We start from the raw sequence: 21,787 nt of genomic DNA, 5'->3' as shown, positions 1-21,787 counted from the left end.
TGCTTGGGATCTGAGGGAGGAAGACACGCTCAGGCCCTGCTCGAAGTTTTAATGTGAATCACCTCCAGTCCCCTTTCCTGGAAAGACATGTGGCCAGGTCACATCCTGGGAGGATTAGGTTTGCATTCTCCTGTATGCAGAACTTAAAAGCGCAATTGCTAATGTAGGCAGCAGTTACAGCACATTTTTCATAAACTGATCAACACAAGGCCAGAATGCCAGGTTTTTCACCTGCTGCTCTCTCTTACTATTAGGCACAACTCATCTCTAGTTATTTTTTTCCTGTGAAGTTGTATAATATAGAGAAAAATACACAGAAGTGGGAAAAAAAAAAACCAACACCCTGGATCTTTGCCTTTATCCAGGCGCAGGAGCTGTATTGCATGATCTCTCTCCTCTGCTGCCAAAAAGAGGCGCTGCCACATCTTGACATCATGTGTTCCTAACAAACGTATCTAAATCTTCCTTCCTACGCTGTTCTTCAGAGCCAGCGGCGTTTTCATGCCATGGTCACTGCTGGACCCCAGGATCTGGGGAGGGTCACGGTTCTCTGCCCCACTGCCGGCCTGCCCCTCTCTGCGCAGAGCACGAGGCAGCTTCGACGGAAGGAAGGCCACGTGTAAAAGTGCCGGGGCTCCTGAGGGCTACGTTATCAGCCATTGAAACTGAAAGCAACAGCTGCCACAATGCAGGGCTCCTGAGACAGGAGTGCTTTGTTAGAGAGCCTTTTTCTGGTGTTATTTCCTACCCACACATGGCTAATCTGTACAGGAAGCGTGACGCTGCTCACCTCAGGGCTCTGCAGGGTCAGTGTGGCTCTTGGCCGGAGTAAACAAGGTGGGATGGTCTCCCTGTGGGCCTGGCTGTTCGTTCATAAAACAGCAGCACCTGTGGCTACCTGGTTGCGATCAGACGGCCTTCCTGGGTGCTTGATGGGCATAGGCTGAGGGTCAGCCCCTGAGGCGTTGAGGCAGCAGGATGTCAAGTGCCCTAAGCCATGAACAAGAGCTGAGCTCCTGTCTGGGGGTCCAGGGGTCACTTCCCATACACCCACTTCTTATTTGGCACCAAGGGAGGGACTTGCACACAGCAGAAATAATCACGGCCTTCTGCCACCAGAGATCCCTCCCAGCTAACTCAGCTTTCTCTCATTTTGAAAAAAAGAGACCAAAAAAAGACAGGAACAACTGCAGAGTTTGAAACATCCCCAGAGAAGCACCCACCTGCCTACCAAGGTGCCTGAATGAAGGAGAGGGCCATGCCACTGCACTGGGGACAAAACTTTCCCCAAGGCTTGGCATTCCCTTCCTGGTGCCCTAGGAGGTCTGCTTTAAAACAGCCGCCTTACAAACACCAGAGTTTATCCTTTGCTTTGAAGATGGGTGGGCGGGCAGGAAATCCCCGGCCGGGATTTCCCACATCCTGCGTGTTCTCTGCCTGCTAAATATAAGGCACACGTCTTATGATTCGCCTCACATACTTGATCATGGCAGTGCCGTGAAGCGGCTGCAGTTCCTCTGGGCTTTAAACTCCTGGCATTTACTGGATGCAACACCCAGCACTCGAGCTGAACATCTGTTCTCTCTCAAACAGGAGATACCCGGGTGAGACAGCTTTTCTTGACACACGCTGGTGAGGTTTCACCTCCGAATCCTTCCAGGATGTTGATGAGACCGCTCTGGAGCTGCGTGGAGCTCCCCGACCTTCCTGAGCTGCCACAGGGCGGGTGAACCAAGGGCATGCAGTGGTGGAGGCCTAAAGCAAAATGGGACATCAGCAGCAAAGTGCTTGGTGTCACTCTTCCTGTTTTGCTGAACACAACTGTACCAGGGCTCACGCCAGGACTGTAAACTAAGGAAGGGAACTACAGCTATAGAAAGTAAATCCTAGTTCCTGCAATTGAATTTTGATTACTTTCACCCCTTTTTAGTTATTTGTTGCAATTTCTTTTCATAGAAGCAGCAATGTAAAATCGGAGAAAGGAGGACCATGTGCTGGGGCTTTGTGAAGATCCATCTGTATTCCAGGTAATTCAGCAGGGCTCAAACTGTTCTGCCAATAGAAAAGCCAACATCAAGTCCTGTAACGCCTGTGTTTTTTTTAATCTTATCTCAAGATCACATTCCCTTAGGCTCCTGGCTTCCTCTTCTATCATCAACTGTGGGAATGAACGCAAGGGAAACAAATGGTAACTCCAGCAACAAAAAGAAAAAATAATTAATGACTTTATTTTTTTTTTAGTTCAGTTGGCCATCTGAGGTGCTAAAATCTCAACACCAATGAAGCAAGTGTGCATAAAAACAAATGATGAAACACAACCAAACAGGAGAAAACAGGCTGGAACAGAGAGGGATTTTTTTTTGTTGTTGGTTTTTAGTTTTTTTGTTGTTTTTTTTTTTTCTTTTTACAGGTAGGGTATACGCTTTTCTGTTAACACTCCATAAATGCCAACCATAAAAGCCTTGACCAATCTGAATATCAGAGTTTACTTTCATTCAAAAGGGAAGATGCCAAAGCAGATCCCTTCACCTGGAATAGACTTTACACACACACACACGCATGCACGCACAGATACAGAGAGTATTTAAATTACTGCAATGCCATCACAACTTGGCATCCTCCCCTTCACATCTACTGTCAGTGACATCCTCGTCTGCCCACTACCCTGCCTACAGCAGTACTCTGGAGCAATTCAAAAGTGGAGGCTTTTGGAAAGCTTCTAATCTCGGCTATTTTGCAATAGTCAAGAGCAAGCAATCTCTCTCTGTCAACTATATACAGGCTGGTTTTTTAGTACGCTTAAAGAGTTCTCTTTATTGCAGACAGTGATGATTTAGGCTCCCATACAGCCATACAGTGGCTTTTCATTTTGTACACAGATTTTATAACGCAACACCTTTCTCATCCACTGGTGCTTGGTGTAAACATTTAATTGAAAACTCATTTTGAAAGAATGTTAACCAAACAAGGTGTAGCTGTGAACATTTTAGGAACAGCTGCTAAAAAAATGGAACTGCTGGCTGCTCTAGATCATGCAGTCTAGAACACTTCTAATACTTCATAATGTTCAAGATTAGGATGTATAAAAATATTAAAAACCACCAGAGTGCACACAAACGTGGTGACTAGGTCTATGCAAGCACTGTGTTGTTCTAACAGAGGCCTAGGCTTTGCACAAAACTCAGACCGCAGGGGTAACCCAAGGGCCCACTGGTGTCTGTACATACAAACAAATATTTACATAAAATGCAGAGACAGATAGAGAGTAAGACGGACTTGTAAAACTTGCAGTTTGCTCTAAAATATGTTCAGCAATGTGGTTCGTAACATGCCCTAGCGAGACCATGGGGTTTTGGTTAACTGAAAGTTGGAGCTGAAAGATACTTGTCATCTCCCCATGCATAGTTCTCTGAAGCTCAGGATTTTACAGCCATTTGTGAGTTTTAATGAAAAGATGATAAAAGGAACAGAACGGTTAAAAATAAAAACGTACTGTGAAAACAGCAGATTGGTTGTTTTGGCAGTCCTCACTCCCCCATCCTCATTTGCCTCCCGGGTGTTTCCAGGAGGCATCCCCTCCCTTTATCCTTTTCCTTCCCCTTAGGGGACTGACGTGCTTGCCCCCTCCTCGGCGGGCGTGCCCATTTAAAACCAAACCCAGGTTAGGTCCCGAGCTCAGCTCTGGAGGAAGCGCCCAGCCCCTGGTATGGCCCGGGACCCCTGCTCGAAGCCGAGGGCCTCTCCTCTACCCTCAGACACAACACGGAGGCACGTCACTGCGTGCACGCGGCTGAGACATGTGCTGCTGCCCGCAGGGACAGCACGAGGAGCTCGAACATCTGACTTGGATTCTGATACAAATAAGGAATCTTGTGGTCACAAGAGCCTTCCTCAGCTTTACAAATATAAAATTTGAATTAAAAATATTCAGATAGTAAAAAACCCAGTATCTGATATGCAAGTTATATTCTTAAAGTGCAACTGAACAGCAAATACAAGTTGTGCCTTTTACAACCATTTGATATAAAAAGGCCTTTTAAGATTCCCTTTCATGTATTTTCAACTAATTTGTGTGTGCAACGTTAGGCTTTCATTTTTATTCTCAGTGCTGGAGGACTTTAGCATGACCTAAAGAGTTCAGTTTTAGAAAAGGTGGTCTCCCCCTGCAGGAGGGCGTTACGCCCTCAAGTGATACCACTCTTAGGCACTGCAAAAACCTAGTCAGTGTCCTCCAGCAAGAAAGGGAAAAGCAGTAATCTGGTATTTCTTCTTTAGGATTTCTTTCTGTTCTACAGCTCACATTCAGTGATCTTTTGTTAAAAGTTAGATGTGGTCCTTACACATCGTGCACTATAAAATGGACTGAGGCCACTTCTCTGTGCAAGACAGTTTGTTGTAAACTACCTCATTTCCCTCTCTTCCCTCTCCAGTTTCCACTGGCCCCCCAAAAGCAGACTGTAAACTCCTGTTACCAACGTGGCTTCTGCTGCTGGCCCCTGCACTGACGGAGGGGGACACCTGTTTGCTGGCCGTCCCGCAGGCAGGCCAGCACTCCTGAAGAGGTTTGTCCCGCGGTGCCGGTAGAGCAGGCACCGCATCCTAGCACGCCTCGTTAACCTTAGCAGTGCAGCTGCCTGTCTGCTTTGTTTCACGAGCATTTGGGTTTCATTTGCAATGCCTTAGCAGAAAACAGTAGAGGGGGCAAAGGGGAAACTCTTGAGGTGATAAAATACATTTCCACAGCTAACGGCCAGCCCTGCTCAGAGACCCTGGAGGCAGTCCAACCCATTCTTGCTCAGCCTGAGATATGCTCATGAGTCAGAGGTGAATTCCGGTTGTAGACGCTGGCTTACAGAAGACCTCTCTGAAGAAAGTAGAGAGTCAACAGCAAGAAACCTTGATAATTTCTATCCTGGGACAAAAGATTAAAGGATGTTCAGCCCTGCTGGGGTATCTTGCACCAACAGCGTATATCTAAGCTGAAAGAGCCAGCATGCTGTGTGAATGTGCTTGGGAATGGGACATGGGACACTTCCGCAAAGACACTGGTGAGCAGGCTTAGTACTTTTTTTTTTTTTTTTTAAGAAAATAGAATAGGCAACAACTTAAGGGAAAACAAACCAAAGAAAAAGAAAAAAAAAAAAAAAAAACAACCTCAAAACACAAAGAACCTCTTAACGCATCACGTTAAGGATGGGACACAGACCCAACACACAGTGCTATTTCAGCTCTGTGCAACAAGTTAAGGATTAGTGTGCTCTGAGAAGCTGTAAAACAGTGGATGGTACTGAACTGCTCAGTGCATGTCCTGCTCGTTACTTAATGTACGGTTACAATGAGTACCCTCATGGCTTAAAAGCAGCAGCTTCACTAGCTGAGCCAAGAGGAGCTTCTTCCAACAGCTGCAGCAGGAAATGTGCTATTTTTGTTTTCATGGAAGTCCCTCTAGCTGTATCTCAAGAGTGTGAGGGTCCCATCTTTCAGCGAGAAAGAGATCTATGGGATAGTTCTACCTCATGTTTTTGGCTTTCTTGTTATAAAAATTTAAATAAATTATAGGTTTATTAGTCCAACAGAGGGATTCTGGGATGCAGATGAAAAGTATGCTAGGAGCACAAAATAGATTCTTACAACTCCATGAGTGCGCAGGATTTTGTCATAAAGGAAATCTGCTAGGGCAGGATACATCCATGGGGTCCACAAAGGCTGCCCTTGCTGTGAAGCCGGGAACAATCCACAGTAGTGTCTTCCTCTAACAGAGTTAAAACACTCCCTCCACACTCAAATATGTGTAACATTAAAATTATTAATAAGAACACTAATAAATAGCCACAGGTAACAACGTCCAGTAATTTAGAAGTGGAAGTTGTAGGATGCAGCAGGCACACACACCCATCACTCGTCCATTTTTTTTTCCTAAAAGATACAAAAATGAATCTTCTTTCAAGTATTAAAAAAATAAGTTAATCGACATAAAAGGGTCAAAGTGACTGAGGGCCCAGGCAGGACTTAAGCTTCGTTTCCAATGTGCAAAAACAAAATACAGAGGAAAAAAATAAAAACACTGAAAAGTCTTAATGGTGGTTTCAGTCACTTAAGGGCTTCTCCCTTTTAGGGGCCTAACAGCCAGGGAATGCTGCTTGGTAACACCCCTGCCCCAGCACACAGTTACCACTGTCCCACAGTCCGTATTTTCCAGTGTCAAAACAGTCGCAACAAAAACAGAACAAAGAAGCCCAACAGCCTCTGAGCCGTGGCCACGAAGACTAAGGCCAGCAGTAGCTGTCTCTCCAGTGTGTAGCAAAGCAGAAGGGCATCTTCCCTCTCTTCTTCTCCCCTTTCTTCCCCAACAATAAAGATTTAGGAGACTATGATAGGGAGCGAGTCCTCTGATGCCCAAATCTCTTTAAAAACCAGGAGACAGAGTTCCATCACAAATGCTAGTAGTGTCTTCTCTGTCTCCAATTTCTTCATATCCATGCATCGTGGCCAACTGCAGGTTTCTTTGGTGGGGAGGAAGACTAAAGCAAAGAAGGTACTGCCCTGGGCTTCTGGAGCTCTTCTGGATAGTTGACTCCACCATACAGGCTGCTACAGGCTGCTGTGGTTTTCCAGAGAGGGTTGCCACTTCCCTCCCTTTTATTAGAATTGGTGTAGTAAAAATGGGAAAGGAATAGACTGCCATAAATCCAGATTAGTTAAGGGTACTTCTTCCCTTAACCTCCTTCCCCACACATGGATTATTCCTCTCCCTCCTACCACACAAAAAAAAAAATGAGGCCCATCATACAGGACCCTCGAGGAGACTCCACAAACTCAACTCATTATCTTCAACTTGGCTTGCAGACATGTAAAACTTAAGCTTCTGGAACCAACACACTTATCAAAAGGCTTCTGAGTGCTTCAAACCGAATCACTGCATGCTGGCAGACCCTTTGGAGATTTCCCCTTCAGCATCTTCCTATCCACGTAATTCTGGCGAACTCAGGGTAGGCCAACCGGACAACGCAGACCAGCAGAGGTAAATGTGTCAAGCTCAGGACCAGTTCAAGCTAAAACCTTTGGAGAGCATGACTGCCTCCAGGTCCTTGTCTTCCTCTTTTTCTCGAAGCCGTTGTTCCTCGAGGAGAGCCACGAGAGAATCTCTCTGCTCCACTACTTCTAGCATCTCGTTCAGGATCCTCTTCTCCTCTGATAGCTCCTCGTCTGTCTTCAGATGATCTACAGAGACATCAGAAACTGTCAGCACACACGAGACTAGCAGTATGTACATACAAAAACTATGAAATATTCTTTACTGCTCTCACCTTCCACTGCCATCCTCTCCCGGAGCTCCTGCTGTAATCGACTCTGCCTGTCTTCCAGTTCCAGCTCCCGAGCACTGGAAGGGAAACACAACAGGAGTCCAAATAAAACTACTCAGAGTATCAAAATACTCTGTACAATTGCTCCATATCTGTTCTCAGTTTCTGCCCCCCTCTAGATATGTCATGCATTTTATCAATCTGTTCTGGAGCAATTTTAAAGATGCTTACCATATAGAACTGTATATTTTACAGATGCAAATGTACTTTCAGTATCTCAGGTTCTTTGCCTTCAGCTAGGAAGTGCAATACACAAAGCTGAGCAATTTGATGTTGATTAAATTTAAAACAGTGTGAAGGAACAAACAAAGCTGTCATCACCATAAAATCATACTTTACCTCTATGTATCTCCTCCCACTTCCCACTCTAAAGACAGAAGTTATTTACCAACTGAGGACAAGCCAGGACATTGCCTTTTCAGACTCAAATGCAGACAGCACCTTGGGGCTTTTCTGACACAGGCACTGAAACAGACACTGAGTTTCCACACTACCCAGGTGAGCTGACATACTCGGAAACTAATTTCAGTGAATTTGCACCATGGAGACTGAGAAAACTCCCTGTTTTGTTAACAGGGAAAATACTTTTCATCTGAGCCCAAATGGGAAGCACCAGAGTCCCTCTACAGGCAGAGAAGAGGCCCACACGGCAAAGGAGATGGAATTAAACAGTTTTGGCTACACTCAGAAGTGAACTCTACCAAAACCAGGAAGAATCATGGATTATTTCTGTGTAACTCAATACACTTGTGTGAACAACTTATGTTTTATGCCAGAACATCTTGGGAAAGGCTCAGAGCTGAACAACCATACTTCTGCATGTACATAAATAGCTGGAACTTACATTCCTTACTATTCCTTCTAGCACTCTTCTAAAACAGAGCCTGATTCATATCTCAGCCAAGAATCAACCTGAGAGACTGCTGACCTTCAGGCATTACAGGGAAGACAGCAGTGACAGATCTGCTACTACTATCTCTAAAATAATCCCTCTTTTGAAGCTTAGCACGTTCACTCACAATATCATCAGTTCGGACTCGTAGCGAACCAAGGCGTTCTTCTCCTGCACCAGCTTGAACCACTCCTGCATCAGCTTGGGATCATCCTTCTTTCCCATGCCTGCAAAAAAATAAACTCGTTAAATTTCCAGGAAATGCTGTGTAATCCTTACAAGTCCAAATGGCAAAAACAGCAATGGGGCAAAATGTGCAAAGAAAGCCGAGCAAGATGCTGCCAGAGCACTCCCAAGCCGGGTCCATTCAGTTTGCCTAGAGCAGACAGAAGAGTGGAAGTCACCTCCAAAAGGATTCTCTTGTCTTTGGAGCCTGATTTTTGTTTGCTTTCTGATTTTCTTGTGATTGCTTGTTTCTTCCTCACGCTTACTGTGGAAAGCCCAGACTTCTGTTAAATATTTCACTTTTCCTTTCATTAAAAGCAAAGTCTTAAAGTTCCTCATGCCAGTTCCTGAAGTGTATTTTCATCAGAAATTGACTCAATTGCCACTCCATGTGTTTTACCCTGATTTGCTTCAATTGCACATCCTCAATCTTTATTTTACTGGCAAAAAGTAACATCTCATCTTTTCTTATTTCAATAGCTAAATAAATCTTTTTTTTTTTTTTTTTTTTTTTGACTTCTCCTACTAGCCACATGCATCTAGCCACCTTGAAGATTCCCTCTGCACAGCGAACACAGAAACTACTTCTACCATATTGCACATCAGCACTGGAAAGTTAAAGAGAACCACCAGACACCTTTGCTAATGTAGAAGCAAAAGCAAAAAAAATGTGGGCTAATACAGAACTCTCAGTTGCTATTTCATTTATTGCCAAACCAACTCCTAGGCTTACTCGGTAGGCCACTGATCAATCTCCTATCTGTCAGGAGTTATGTAGAATAAACTGCAGGGTGCTGATCCCAAAGCCTCCTGTTGAAATTTATCAAACCCAAGGGCTTACCAGGGAAGTTCCTCCTAGCAATCTCCTGGTTTTGGGCCACTGAATCCACACTGAACTATCTGCAGGTGAGTGCCATGACTTTTATACCAACAAAGACACTAGCAATGCGCCTACCTGCACAGAAATGGAGGCAGGAGCAGGGCCTCAAATCACGCTCTACAGCATTTTCTGGGTGCTGCATCCCACCAGCTTGCGTGTGACCTAGGCATCCTGAAGTAACTAACACCCCTGTCTAAGCTTGTTATTTTGGAGTCATGCTATCAAGACCAAAAACCTCTTAAATAGCCATTTTGATGCCAAAACAATCATGCAGCGAGCTTAGTACACCAACTCTGGGAAGCACTACTCAATTATAACATCAATGGCTAGTTAATTCACATCTGTGGCCTGCCTTCACCCTTATGAGCTCACCAGAGAAGTGCTGCACTGGAGCTAAACAAAGGTGGCCCTACCATTCCTGTACACTGCAGCTTCGTCCGAGAACACCTGCCCTCCAAAAATTGTAAGAGCAGACCCTTGGGAAATCCCAGACCCAGCTGTACCACCCCAAGAGCCTGGGGCTCCCTGGGCTCTATACGAGTGTGTTGCTCAGTTCCAAGCATGCCTTTCTGAGCGTCTCTGCACAGTATGCCCGTATGGCGACGGGAGAGGGAGACCGTACATGCAGATGTCCAGTGCCGTGGCGCCATGAGAGCACTGGGAAGTCTCCCCATCCCTTCCAATGCCAGGATGTATAGAAAACAAATGCCTCTAAGGAAAAGCCAAAAAAAAAAACCACAAGACTACGGACCTATGAAATATATAAATATTTTCAAACAGCCAATGAGCAGAGGAGTAATGGAAGGACTGGAGAGGGAGCACTGACAACTGATGTGAGGGAGCACCATGGGAAGCAGAGTAAGTGGTTAGCAAAATTACACCATGAACACACATAAACAGCCCCCTTCCCCCATGCCTTGGCAATGGAAACTCGATGGCAAACTCCATTTGGGACAGTTAAAGAATGCACTCAGCAAGACAGATGAGGGAAAACTGGTCTAGCTTAAGGTCTGTTGGCTTTTAAAGCTCAAGGATGTTTTGCAAACCAGTCCTTATAAAGACACAGTATTCCGTTAATCCATATATACTAATTAAAAGGTCACGTAAGGAAGGAGATTTTCTTCCCTTACCCCACCCCTTTCCAAGCATCTTTCAGGAGGAAAGGGGAAACCGAAGCCACCAAACAAAACCAGAAACTTTTGAGTGTGACGTTGCTGCTCCCACAGCTGCTGCCAACGTCCCTCCCAGTCACTGCACCCTCCCTAGCACAGCTGGGACCAGCCAAAGGGATACTGTACCTTTAGTAACTCGCCACAGGCCCACAAAAGCTGTTTATCAGGTTGCTATCGAGAAGGCTGGTTTGGGGAAACAGCAAGAAAAGGGTGGGGACAGGACTGGGACCTTGTGGTCACTCGCTGACTACTTCTGCTATGAAAACCCAGCTGTGGTCAAGGAGAACGGGGAGCGTGTGAGGTTACGTTACCTTCATGGGCACAGCAAGGGCAGAAGGAGAGAGGTCTACGACGTGGTGTCCCGGCATTGGGCTCAACTTCAATAGGACCAAACGAGGAAGAGGAAGAGGCAGGAGAGGAAGAGGAAGTTGGAAGTGGAACGGAAGAGGAGGAAAGGGGTGAAATAAAAGACAAGCAAAGGACAAAAAGCGTAAGAGTGAGAAAGAAAGGAAACACAAGAAGAAAAGAAAAGAAAAAATACAAGAAATGGAGAAGCAGAAACAAGGGATACAGTCTACAGATGAGTAATGTCCCTAGTAAGCACAGATAACAGATAAGAGGTAGGCTGAGGTACTGGTGAACTCTTCCTCCTTCAGGCAGGAGGTTATTGTTGACTTCTTCCTAACATACATTTTCAATCATACCGTTTTTAACCAAAAATTTTGTGAACAAGATGTCAGGATGAGCAGAGATGAACAGTTAACTCCTGCTGATAAATGGCAAATTTCAAGCAGGGTTACAAAAAGTCTCGCCTGCATGCATAAGACACCAGCTGTAAGCAGCCACTCTACCATAAATCTTTCTCAGGACCATGCTCTTACCACCATGGCAGCATCCACTGATGGTAAAAGTGTCCTTTTTAATGGAAAATAATTCCTTCAGACAGGGAATGTTGCAGGGAGAATCTGATTAACGTGCAACCTGTCTGGTAGGATCTGCTGTGTCAGGCATGGTGAGTACACATGTCTCAGTTGGACTGCAGTGCTCACAAGGGGAATCAACTTTACATGGGTAAAAAAAATATTCACATCAGCATTTGTGGGGGGAACAATTAACTGAGGACTTTGTGTGGTTAAAACAGTAAATTTAAAGCTGTCCTTTGACATTCTCATTTCAAAAGCTTACAAATTCTGTTAGTATCAGTGACTTACTGAATCTTTTTCATCATCTCTGTCACCCAGCGAAGGATAAATATTTCTCATCTCTACAGTGGTTCAGCTGTTTTAACACTGAGAATTTGCTTTTCAGCTGTACTTCATGTTGCAGAAAGAAATGGTAAAAAATAACCAATATCACTAATAGTTACAGGAGAACATATGCACCAAGAAGCCGAAGAGTCTGAAATGTCAAAGCTATCAGAATGAAGCACTGCTCTCAATGCACAACCACATTTGAATAGGGTTTGCATTGAAGAGAAGGCATTTGTGTGTTGGGAAAAGGCACGAACTCCACAACAATATTACGGCAAGAATAACTCATAATTTGGAGAAGTCAGCAGAGCTTGACATATATATGGTTTGGAAACATCTTTACAAAACTCCAGACTACCGGCAAACTGGGAAGGCTTTAGAAGGGACCATCACAGAACCAGACCAGCACACGGAGGACACACTGGAGTGAGAGGGAGAGCACGTCGGCTTCAAAGCCTGTGACCAAGCAGCGTGGCTTTCTCAGGCAGGCAGAAGCCTCCATACTGGGGGCAGGAAGGGGCAACATCAGGAGGGGTTCCACAGGCGGCATGTGACAGTTACAAATAAAGCATCGTACCAGCGCTAGCTGACAGTACCAGAGCCTTAATTCTAGTTGTTCAGAATTTTCTGACTTCTTCATTTAAAATGAAAATTGCTAAGGCTGTTTTTCCTATGATTGCCATTTCACAGATCTAGGTTACAAAAGCACAAACAAGCCCCAAACCCACCAAACCACACAGGCTACCCACCGTGAAGAACAAGCTTCCATACATAGCATTTAGTGCACAATACCCATTACATTTTTTATTTCACACCTTATCTTATTCAACCTCAGTATTTTACCCTATAAGCTTTTATACTCTTAATTAATGGTCTATCAGTTCCTTTTTGGGAAGATTAGGAGATGGATGTTTAACTGTATGAAGAATTCACTTCAGTTTTTCAAGGTCTGAGATTTCATTCAGAATTTGGGGGGAGTGAGGGATGTTGCTGACTCAAATGCAGTTACATTTCTAAATTTCAAACTACGGGCTTAGAGACTTGGTGAAGAATTCTCGATTTGCCATATTTGATCTGAAAATAAATACCTGGTATAGGAAAACACCACTCATCTCATTGTGACAAGGCCACAAACTACCACCTTTTGTCATCACCAAGCAAAATGCCACATGCTAGGAAAAGATAACACCTTTGGTCTCTGGTAAAAAGCCACAAGACTTACATAGCAGAAGACGAATACAGACCCCCCACACACTCCCTATAATTGTGTTTTTCTTCATTTGTTCTTAGATATTCTGTTTTTAACAGAAATATAATCCTCCCCACTCTTGTCTAAGGAAATGTGTCCTTGTATCAAGTTACAAAGTCCATATTATCTATAATAATCTTGCTACTGGAAATGTTCATGTGCTCTTCAGTTAAGATACTGAACATAACCTGCACTATTAAAGCACTTTCCAGTTAATCCAGGTGTAAATTATAGTTGCATCAGTGAATACAGGTTACAAGATCATTACAGTTGCTTTCAAAACAACTTCTGTCCATCCCAGGATGATTAGCAAGCCTTTAAAGTGATCCTTATTTACTGATCCTGATTTACTAAATAATGAGGACAGGGTGAAGTGCAACCTGAAAACTTACCTGTTATAGTTCTCTAAAGCTGCATAATTGGTGAAAACTGCACCAATTATACTCTAAAAGGTGCTATAATCCAAAGTCACAAGTATTATAAAACATATAACGCAGCAAAACTTTATTTTTTTTATTTATTATTTTTTTTTTAATTCTCTAAAGTGGTATTTATGAAAACTGCCTCCCCAACCTTGCTAACACAAGTATTTATACAGGTGGTACACATACTATACACAGACTGAAACAGGAACTTTCCAATTTTAAAGAGAGAAAGATTTTATCAAATTTCCTGAAAGGAAGAAGGATTTTTCAGTCTTTTCAGTAACAAATATTTAAGTGTATTCCAGATCATGTATTTCACTATACCTTCAGATAAGGCTTTCAAAAAAAAAAAAAGTCTCTTAACTGTTTCAGAAAGAGAACCAGAGAAAAGATCACCTATAGCACACTGATACTTTCAGATATTGAGTGCACCATCAGATCATTCACGTTCCTGACAAAGATAATTTTTAAAACATACAACTATACAGCAAGAGTTCTCACTGTGCACGTTTATGTTTAAAAAAACTCCTGGGACAAGGCTGAGCATCTCATTCAGTACTATTAAAAAGCACACTCTAGTTCACCATACGGTGTTAAAAACTGTCTCATTTACCTTGCCCTTCACTTGTTTAATTACAGTACATAAATCCTTACGTGTTTTCTCATTTCTCTCAAAGCCATCACTAAACCTACAGTATATAGTGTAGCTTTCTCATGACAGCTTAGAGAAGAAAAATCACCACCTCATGAGCTCAAATTAAAAACATCATCACTGCAAGAAAATTTTCCTGACCACAGAGTCAAGGCCAGATGGAAAAAAACTCTTGTCAAAGAAATTAAAAACAACAACAACAAAACAAAAACCACAAAACAACAACAAAACCCCACAGCTGTTCTGTTAATGTCCCCCACTACAAAAAAAACAAACAAAAAAAAAAAAAAAACAAACAAAAAAACACAACATGTGAGGTCTGGCAGCACAGGTTTTCATCCACAGCATGGGAAGAGTGCTGCAGGCAGCAGCAATACAAGCTTGTGGTGTTTTTATCCTGGTACGCAGCTGAACTCCACCACAACTGCTCTCACTCTCCCTCCTCAAAGGGAAAGGGGAGAAAACACAATGGAAGGGGCTCAAGGGTTGAGATAAGGACAGGGAGATCACTCAACAATTATTGTCACAGGCAAAACAGATTCAGCGTAGGGAGATTCATATAATTTATTGCCTATCTTCTAGCAGACTAGTGAGAACTAAAAGCAACCCCAAAACACCTTCCCCCTTATCCATCCTCTTCTTCCTCCTCCCTCTGAGCAGCGCAGGGGAGCAGGGAATGGGGGCTGTGGTCAGTCCCTGATGCTTCGTCTCCACCACTCCTTCATGATCCCTCTCTGCCCCTGCTCCCCGTGGGGTCCCTCCCACGGGATGCCGTCCTTCTGAACTGAGCCTGCGGGGGCTGCCCACAGGCAGCAGCTCTCCAGGCACTGCTCCCACACAGCTCCGTACCATGGGGTCCATCCCCCAGGAGCAAACTGCTCCAGCACGGGTCCCCCACGGGTGGGCGGCAGCTCCCCCCAGGCCCCCTGCTCCTGCGTGGGCTCCTCTCCACGGGCTGCAGCTCCGGCCTGGGGCCTGCTCCTGTGGGGGCTCTCCATGGGCCACAGCCTCCTCCAGGCCACATCCACCGGGGGCTCCTCCACCCATGGGGGGGCTGCAGCGTGGAGATCTGCTCCATGTGGGACCCATGGGCTGCCTGGGGACAGCCTGCTCCACCAGGGGCCTCTCCACAGCCCGCAGGGGAACTGCTGCTGCCTGCCTGGAGCACCTCCTGCCCTCCTGCTGCACTCACCTGGGGGGCTGCAGGGCTGCTTCACTCCTCGCTCTCCCAGCTGCTGTTGTGCAGCAGGATTTTTTCCCTTTCTTCAATCTGCTCTCCCTGAGGCCCACCCAGTGTCACTCCCTGGCTTGTCTCTGGTGGCAGGTCCCTTTTGGAGCTGTCTGGAGCTGGCTCTGGTCTGACATGGGACAGCTGCTGGGCGCTGCTCACAGAGACCTCTCCTGCAGACCCCCTGCTACCAAAACCTTGCCATGCAAACCCAATAAACCACTGCCCCACTGATGTGGTTTGTTCTGAAGGAGCTGATGGGTAAGAGAAGGGCAAGAGAACCATTTCTGTGACCATTCGCTTCTCAGGTTCCCTCTGTGCTGTCAGCCACAGTCCTGCATGTAACTACAGCTTCTGGGCAGAAAATTGTCATCTCCTCCCCACCAAGGCAGAGCCACAAACAGATTGTGTTAATCACCAGTTGTTCCCTTTCAATGCCACAGGCCAACTTCTCTGAAATGCCTGTAAAACAATCCGCTGACCTCTTCAAAGCAGAGGTCAGCAGCCCACAGCCCAAGGACCAAAGACAGCAAGCAGAGGAATTCAGAAAGGTCCATCGGGTGACCAGTGCCGAGCCAGGAGCTGCAGTATATTGAAAAAAGGAGCACATCCTGGCTCCCAAGTGTACCCTGCCTAACAATTTAGCCACAGCTCATCAGTGAAGTGACTGCAATTATTTTGCCTCTGTGAAATGAAGCGCTCCCTGCATCCTTCTGCGTTCATGCAGCCATGACTAGAAAGACCTTGCTTGCCATAGTACACTTGAAAGACTACAGACTTTGATCAAACGGTGGAAATCAAGAGCCAAAACAAGAATCAATGCCATAGCTCCTATTTCTACCTCTCTAAAACAAGGTAGAAAACATGTACAACTACCATGAAAATATACCTCCTTTTCACTCTATGCTGTTCTTTGTTGCACAAGCTACACTGGACTGTTGTCTTCATTACTTTTTATTTTTGTTTAAAGAAAGACTGTTTTTATCCTTTTTTTTTTCTTTTTTTTTTTTTTTTTTTTCCTGTAGCTACATAATACTTCTTCATAATCTGAAGAACAGTAGTAAAAACACTCAGTGAGGATGAAGAAAGCACAGTGAAAAGTTTAGGGTAGCAGACACCACTATCCCTAACCTATAGCTCACTATTTCCCTTGCAAATCTTGCATCTAAAAATCTTCCATTTCTATTTTGCTGACTAAACTAACCAGGGCAGTTCGGAAATCAGCATATGGCAACACTGCGTAGGAAATCCATCTCTGAAGCTAATCTCCATTCTCACGCACCATTATGCTAGCACTTAACATCACAAGCTAAGAGCATGACACTTCAGAAATTCTTATTCTACTAACAACTTCCATCAGTCACTTAACAGACAGATGAGCTCTAATTTTACCTCAGTACTTAACATAAAGATTGGCCCAGCAGAGATCAGTAAGACAAACTGCAGCAAGAACAGGAAATACTCTCTTTCCCACCATTTAAAAGTCAGTTATGGTCAGAAACCAAAGTGGCTGAAAAATAAAACATTCCAGCTTTACTGTTTGATGCAGTTGTAAAAGAGCATGAATACAGAAAACCACCTCTTGAGCAATAACATTGTACACAACTACAGGCATTATAAAGTTGAAGGAAAGAATTCTGACAGCTATCTCCTAAGTACTTCACTCCAGGTTTCTGACAGCAGAATATTGTTGTTCTGTCGATAACAATATGCTCCAAAGATCACTGTAAGAAACCTGGACAAAACTCATTGACCACTGAATTGCCATGTAAACTGAACACCATCTTTATTTATCCTGTAGAAGAGAGGAAAAAATAATAAAAAAATGATGAGGAGGCTAAAAAAAAATAGAAAAAGCAATAGGTGGAGCAGAATACACACATAAATGACTGCACAGAAGTCTTCTGCCTCCTATTAGATCTCAAGGCATTTCAAAATGTAATCAGAAATAATACAGTCCTACACTGGCCTTGTCTTCCAAGACTGCTAGTTTTTGTGTGCAGCTGTGAGAGGTGTGCAGAAAGAAATCAGGTAAATGTTAATTGTTTGCTTACAGTACCTAAAAAGTACTCTAACAAGTTCTGCTTATCAAACTCTCTTTCCTGCTCTAAATTGACTGCAAAGAAAACATGTTACCAATTCACTTCAGTGTCAAAAGTAGCTGCAGACCAAGAAAGAATATTTATCCTAAAACTCCAACCCTCTTGCAGGAGAGCTGTGTTTGTCAATCACAGGAATTAGGACAGTTCCCACTTCAGTGTAGCAGACTCTGGCCCTGTAGAAGTAGATTTGCAGGACTTTAAAGTACACAGTCAGCTCAAGTATGTTAAATAAGCTAATAAAAAGTAAACTTCTGGGAGAGTACGCTTTAAACAAGGAAAAAAAAAAAAAAACCACCACAAAAAAACTAAACAACACAATCACACTTTTTTTCTTTTTCTTTCTTTTTTTTTTTTTTTTTTTAACCATTTAACTGATGTTCATAATCTTGTCAAGAAAGAACGAATGTCTGAAATCAGCACTACCAAACATACCAGCTCTCTTCCTTACACCCATCTTGTTTATCTTGGCATAGTATAGCCAAGAGGAAAGCAAGACTGGAGTGTGGGGGCTGTTCCCTCAAGGATTCCCTGCTGGGTGCAAGGAAAAGGAAAGTGACCATTTCAATGCAGAGGGAACAATGAAGGTACCTTCCACAGACAGACAAGGAGTAAACTGGAATAAGGAACTGGTGGGAAAGCTGAGGCTGGGACTAATTAAGCAAGGAGACTAGGAATTAAGCAAGGAGACTAAGAATGCTAACCACTAAAGGAGAAGAGACAGAGAGGAGAATATACAAGAGGTACGGTGCGGAAGAAAACAGATCTATTGAGAAGGTATGACCTAGGATCATCCAAACAAAGAATAATGGGTAGAAAAGGGAACAGAACCCAGAAATTTTGTGAGAAAGCTAGTGGCAGGGATGGAGTCTTTGTGGATTGAGTCAGTGGAAATACCAGGATTAAAAAAGAAGTAGGAGTAAAAGACTAGGAACAACTAGTGGGGAAGAACAGGAGGTCTGAAGGGTAGACATTAGGATTTCTTTGTCAATAATGTAGGGATTGAAATTAAATGCCTGAGAAGCAGAAATTGGAACTGAGAATGAAAATGGAAGTGGAGTAAGGAGCTTTGGATGGAAAAAGACAGGATTAGGACATGGACTCTCTGGAAAGAGTGAATAAAAGGGAAAAAGAGTATTCATCCCCCAGAGTACTCTATCCTTTCAGTGTCTGGCTCAGAATCCATGTTTTCAAGTCTCACCATTCGACAGCTGCCAGCAAACATCTGTGAAATCCACTGACCATGTCCCACTTCCTCTCCATGAGGATCTACACAGAAGATGACAACCTAGTGTCGCTATCAGTTATTCCATAAGGGTAAGTGGCACAGTTCTCTGCAGTGGATTTAAATGTTACAAATCTGTTGGTAAATCAACATAATACACAATCTTAATTTCAGTTGACTTTACAACCTTTGCAATGTTCTTATAACATAACATACAATATACACATAGGAATAATTGAAACTCCGAATTGAAATGGGACCATCTGTAGCACGAAATGAAACATCTGCTTCACAGCAACAGCACATGATATTTTAGGACAGGAAGAGACAATTATGGCATGTGAGCAGAGCAACAGGGGTAGTTAGGATAGCAATTTGTAATCCTGCAAACTGGAACTTGACCAGGATGTCAGAAGTTACCACACCCTTGCAGAAGTTGTTGTGTAGTCTGTAACAACTAAATGAAATGTAACTCTCATTAGTATAAAGAAAATCCAGATTAAATTAATGCCTTAATCACTTGAAAAATTATCACCAACTTCAAGATAACTTTTCAAGGAATTTGTGGTTTGCGTATCATTCTACTGACAGGATGACTTCAGAGTCATGCCTGTTCCTCAGAGACACAAATTGCCAGCAGAATAATTAATCTGTGCTGCCGCCCTAACTGCTTATAGTGCTCCGGAAGGACCACGCAGTCACACTGGGCTCCAGGGGTTTTCATGGCACCCCACCCAGATGCAGCAGCCTGCACAGATGTGTTACTTTGAGAGCTAAGCTCTAAATTTGCCACTGAATAGTGACAAGTATCATCAGAGTAACGTATCCACTCTGGCAAAAGTGATCTGGCAGCCCCCAAAGCAAATACAAAGCAAATTACAGAGGCAACAAAACTAATTATAAAGCCACATACTCCAGCAGGCTATACTGGCTCATTGCATTTAAAGGGATACTGCCCAATACATTTTTTTTTCTTTAGAAAAAGGTATTTTTGAGATGAGCAGAAACTTGAAGTAGTTTTTAAAACTATCAACCATTTTTTAAAAAAATGTGAACATTGTCTCTGACTGCTGGAAGCCCAAATGACTAAGTCACCATATAAATAAAAACAGTTTGTAATAGAAGACCAAAAATGACCACTCTAAGGTGACTGTCTGAGCTCAGAGAAATGGAAAAAACAACAAAGATGAAAAGTAAATTCAGTTTTAATTTGAGATTTTCTACAACACGGTATTTTTTAAAGTGACAGTGTCCCTTTAAGTAAGAATTATTTTGCTTTTCTGAAAGCCACCATCAGTGATTTTGAGGCACTGATATCTCTAAAGAGGCATTAGGAGGAGAAGGAAGGGGAGGATGGAGAGGTATAGTGGAAATAGCATTAGATGGGGAAAAGGATCTGTTAAGTGTCATTCAGCATCAACCCTTTTACAGCTCCTACTCTGGATCATACGGATATGGGCCAGCCCTAATAGGCATACTTAGGAAGAGAATTTCAGAGCCTCTCTGCAGAAGACACCCCAGGAAGGAATGCCAGAAGGACTGAGCAGTGAATGAAGCACAGGGTTAATGGAGGACTATAACACCAAAATTACCACAGGGGAACTGGGCAACAAATTAGGGCTACTAAGGAGAAAAAGTCTTCCATTTTGAAACTTGAGCCCATGTGGATATTCTTAATGAATGGCCTGTTGTGTCAGGACAATTTGGAGTCATTCCCAACAGCTGGCTACAGATTTTTCTCCTCCTTCTGGAGGAGAAGACAAATGAAATATGAGACTCAGATGACAATGCAACCTAGCAGAGTTTGCCTTCTCTTGGATACACTGACAGATTTGCTCATTTTAGAAGAATAGGTTTGGGGTGACTAAATGAGCAAAGGGAATTTCAGTTTTCAAGATGGACAAACGCTAAACAAATGCCATTTACAAACCAAAAGTTATCCACTTACTAAGGGATTCAGAAAGTAGCTTTAATTTAAGAAATGCAGAATGACAGCACAGAGTGATGACATCATTACAGTCATCAAGTGAGGGAAAAAAAATGGGCTAAAGGCTCACATGTTTGGCACTTAAATGGGATTAAAAAAAAACACAACACAACAAAAACACAAAACACAACAACATAGCAAGAAGCTTATTAGATGTGTGATGATGCAAACTGAGCTGACTGGAAACTGGTAGTAGATTGCACCGAAACTGACTGGAACTCTACCAGTAGATTCTCTCCTAACCCTGTGATAAGACAAAACAGGAACAAAGAGGTATCTGTCATCTACAACTGTTTCTGAAGTCCCTTGAGGAAGCATTTTGTTAGATTATCAAAATACTCTGTTTTCTCTGGAAGAATCAAACGAGCCTCAGAAGGGGAAGAGGGAGGCAATGACATAACTAATCCTTTAGGGTGCTGTTAGCTCCTGGGAGATGGTCAGTTCTGCAGTTCCCATTGTATTAGCATATTTTTCTGAAGAGTATTTGGATGGTAGAATTGGACTTGGCAAAGGAGAAGCAAAATCCAGAATGGCTTTCTACTTCCAGCATGGAAGGTAGCTGGAGTGAAAACTGTGAATACATTTTGAAATAATTAACACTGTGGAAAACAGAAGAGGGAGCCTTACACATGGTTTGTGGAATATGCCAGGATCTCCTCTTCCTGAGCTGCAAAAGGGGTTCTGCCAGTCATGTGCAAGGACTTTTTCTTCTTGTTTGTGAGCCAAGGATGGGAGAAGTAGGTAAAGGGAGGGGTGGGAAGGAGTGTCAGCAGGGTTAGTGTCAGCAAGAGGTTCAGCTATACATACCACCCAGATGCAAGTCGATGAGGTCACTGTAATAAGACTCTCCCCAATAGTCTATAACAAGGAATTGGTGAAGACAGTTATTGAATCAGATACCCACCCTAGCCCCACACAATCAAAGCAATATACGAGAAAGACATACAGACAGAAACAAAAAAGACAAACAACAAGAAACATGCAGCTATATACATAGATATATATATATCTATATATACATACATAGAATATATATATATAATTATGTGTCTCATTTATCCATATATGTACACATACACACATATATATATGTATCACAAACATACACATACACATATATATGTGTCACAAACATGTTG

The 21,787-nt window shown here is 43.4% G+C and overlaps 1 protein-coding gene across 19 annotated transcripts in view; it reads right to left on the bottom strand.

Moving 5' to 3' along the window:
• Window positions 1-2,207: 2,207 nt before the first annotated feature.
• The window catches only part of MICAL3 (microtubule associated monooxygenase, calponin and LIM domain containing 3), a 178,793-nt gene continuing 159,213 nt past the window's right edge, over window positions 2,208-21,787 (bottom strand). For 16 of the 19 annotated variants that reach the window (XM_082765521.1, XM_082765508.1, XM_082765526.1 and 13 more), the window contains 4 exons: window positions 10,845-10,910; window positions 8,384-8,483; window positions 7,308-7,381; window positions 2,208-7,221 (listed from right to left, as the gene is read on the bottom strand). In XM_082765521.1, coding sequence (XP_082621647.1) covers window positions 7,037-7,221; window positions 7,308-7,381; window positions 8,384-8,483; window positions 10,845-10,910 — 425 coding nt within the window. In that variant the 3' untranslated portion in view covers window positions 2,208-7,036. The remainder of the gene's footprint in view (window positions 7,222-7,307; window positions 7,382-8,383; window positions 8,484-10,844; window positions 10,911-21,787) is intronic. The other 3 variants (XM_082765510.1, XM_082765518.1, XM_082765517.1) reach the window with 1 other exon arrangement.

Source organism: Aythya marila (genome assembly GCF_965140915.1).
Source record: "Aythya marila genome assembly, chromosome: 1".
In the NCBI taxonomy this organism is placed as follows: domain Eukaryota; kingdom Metazoa; phylum Chordata; class Aves; order Anseriformes; family Anatidae; genus Aythya; species Aythya marila.
The sequence above is the reverse complement of the archived record's forward strand: the minus strand, read 5'-3'. Positions and strand labels throughout refer to the sequence as shown.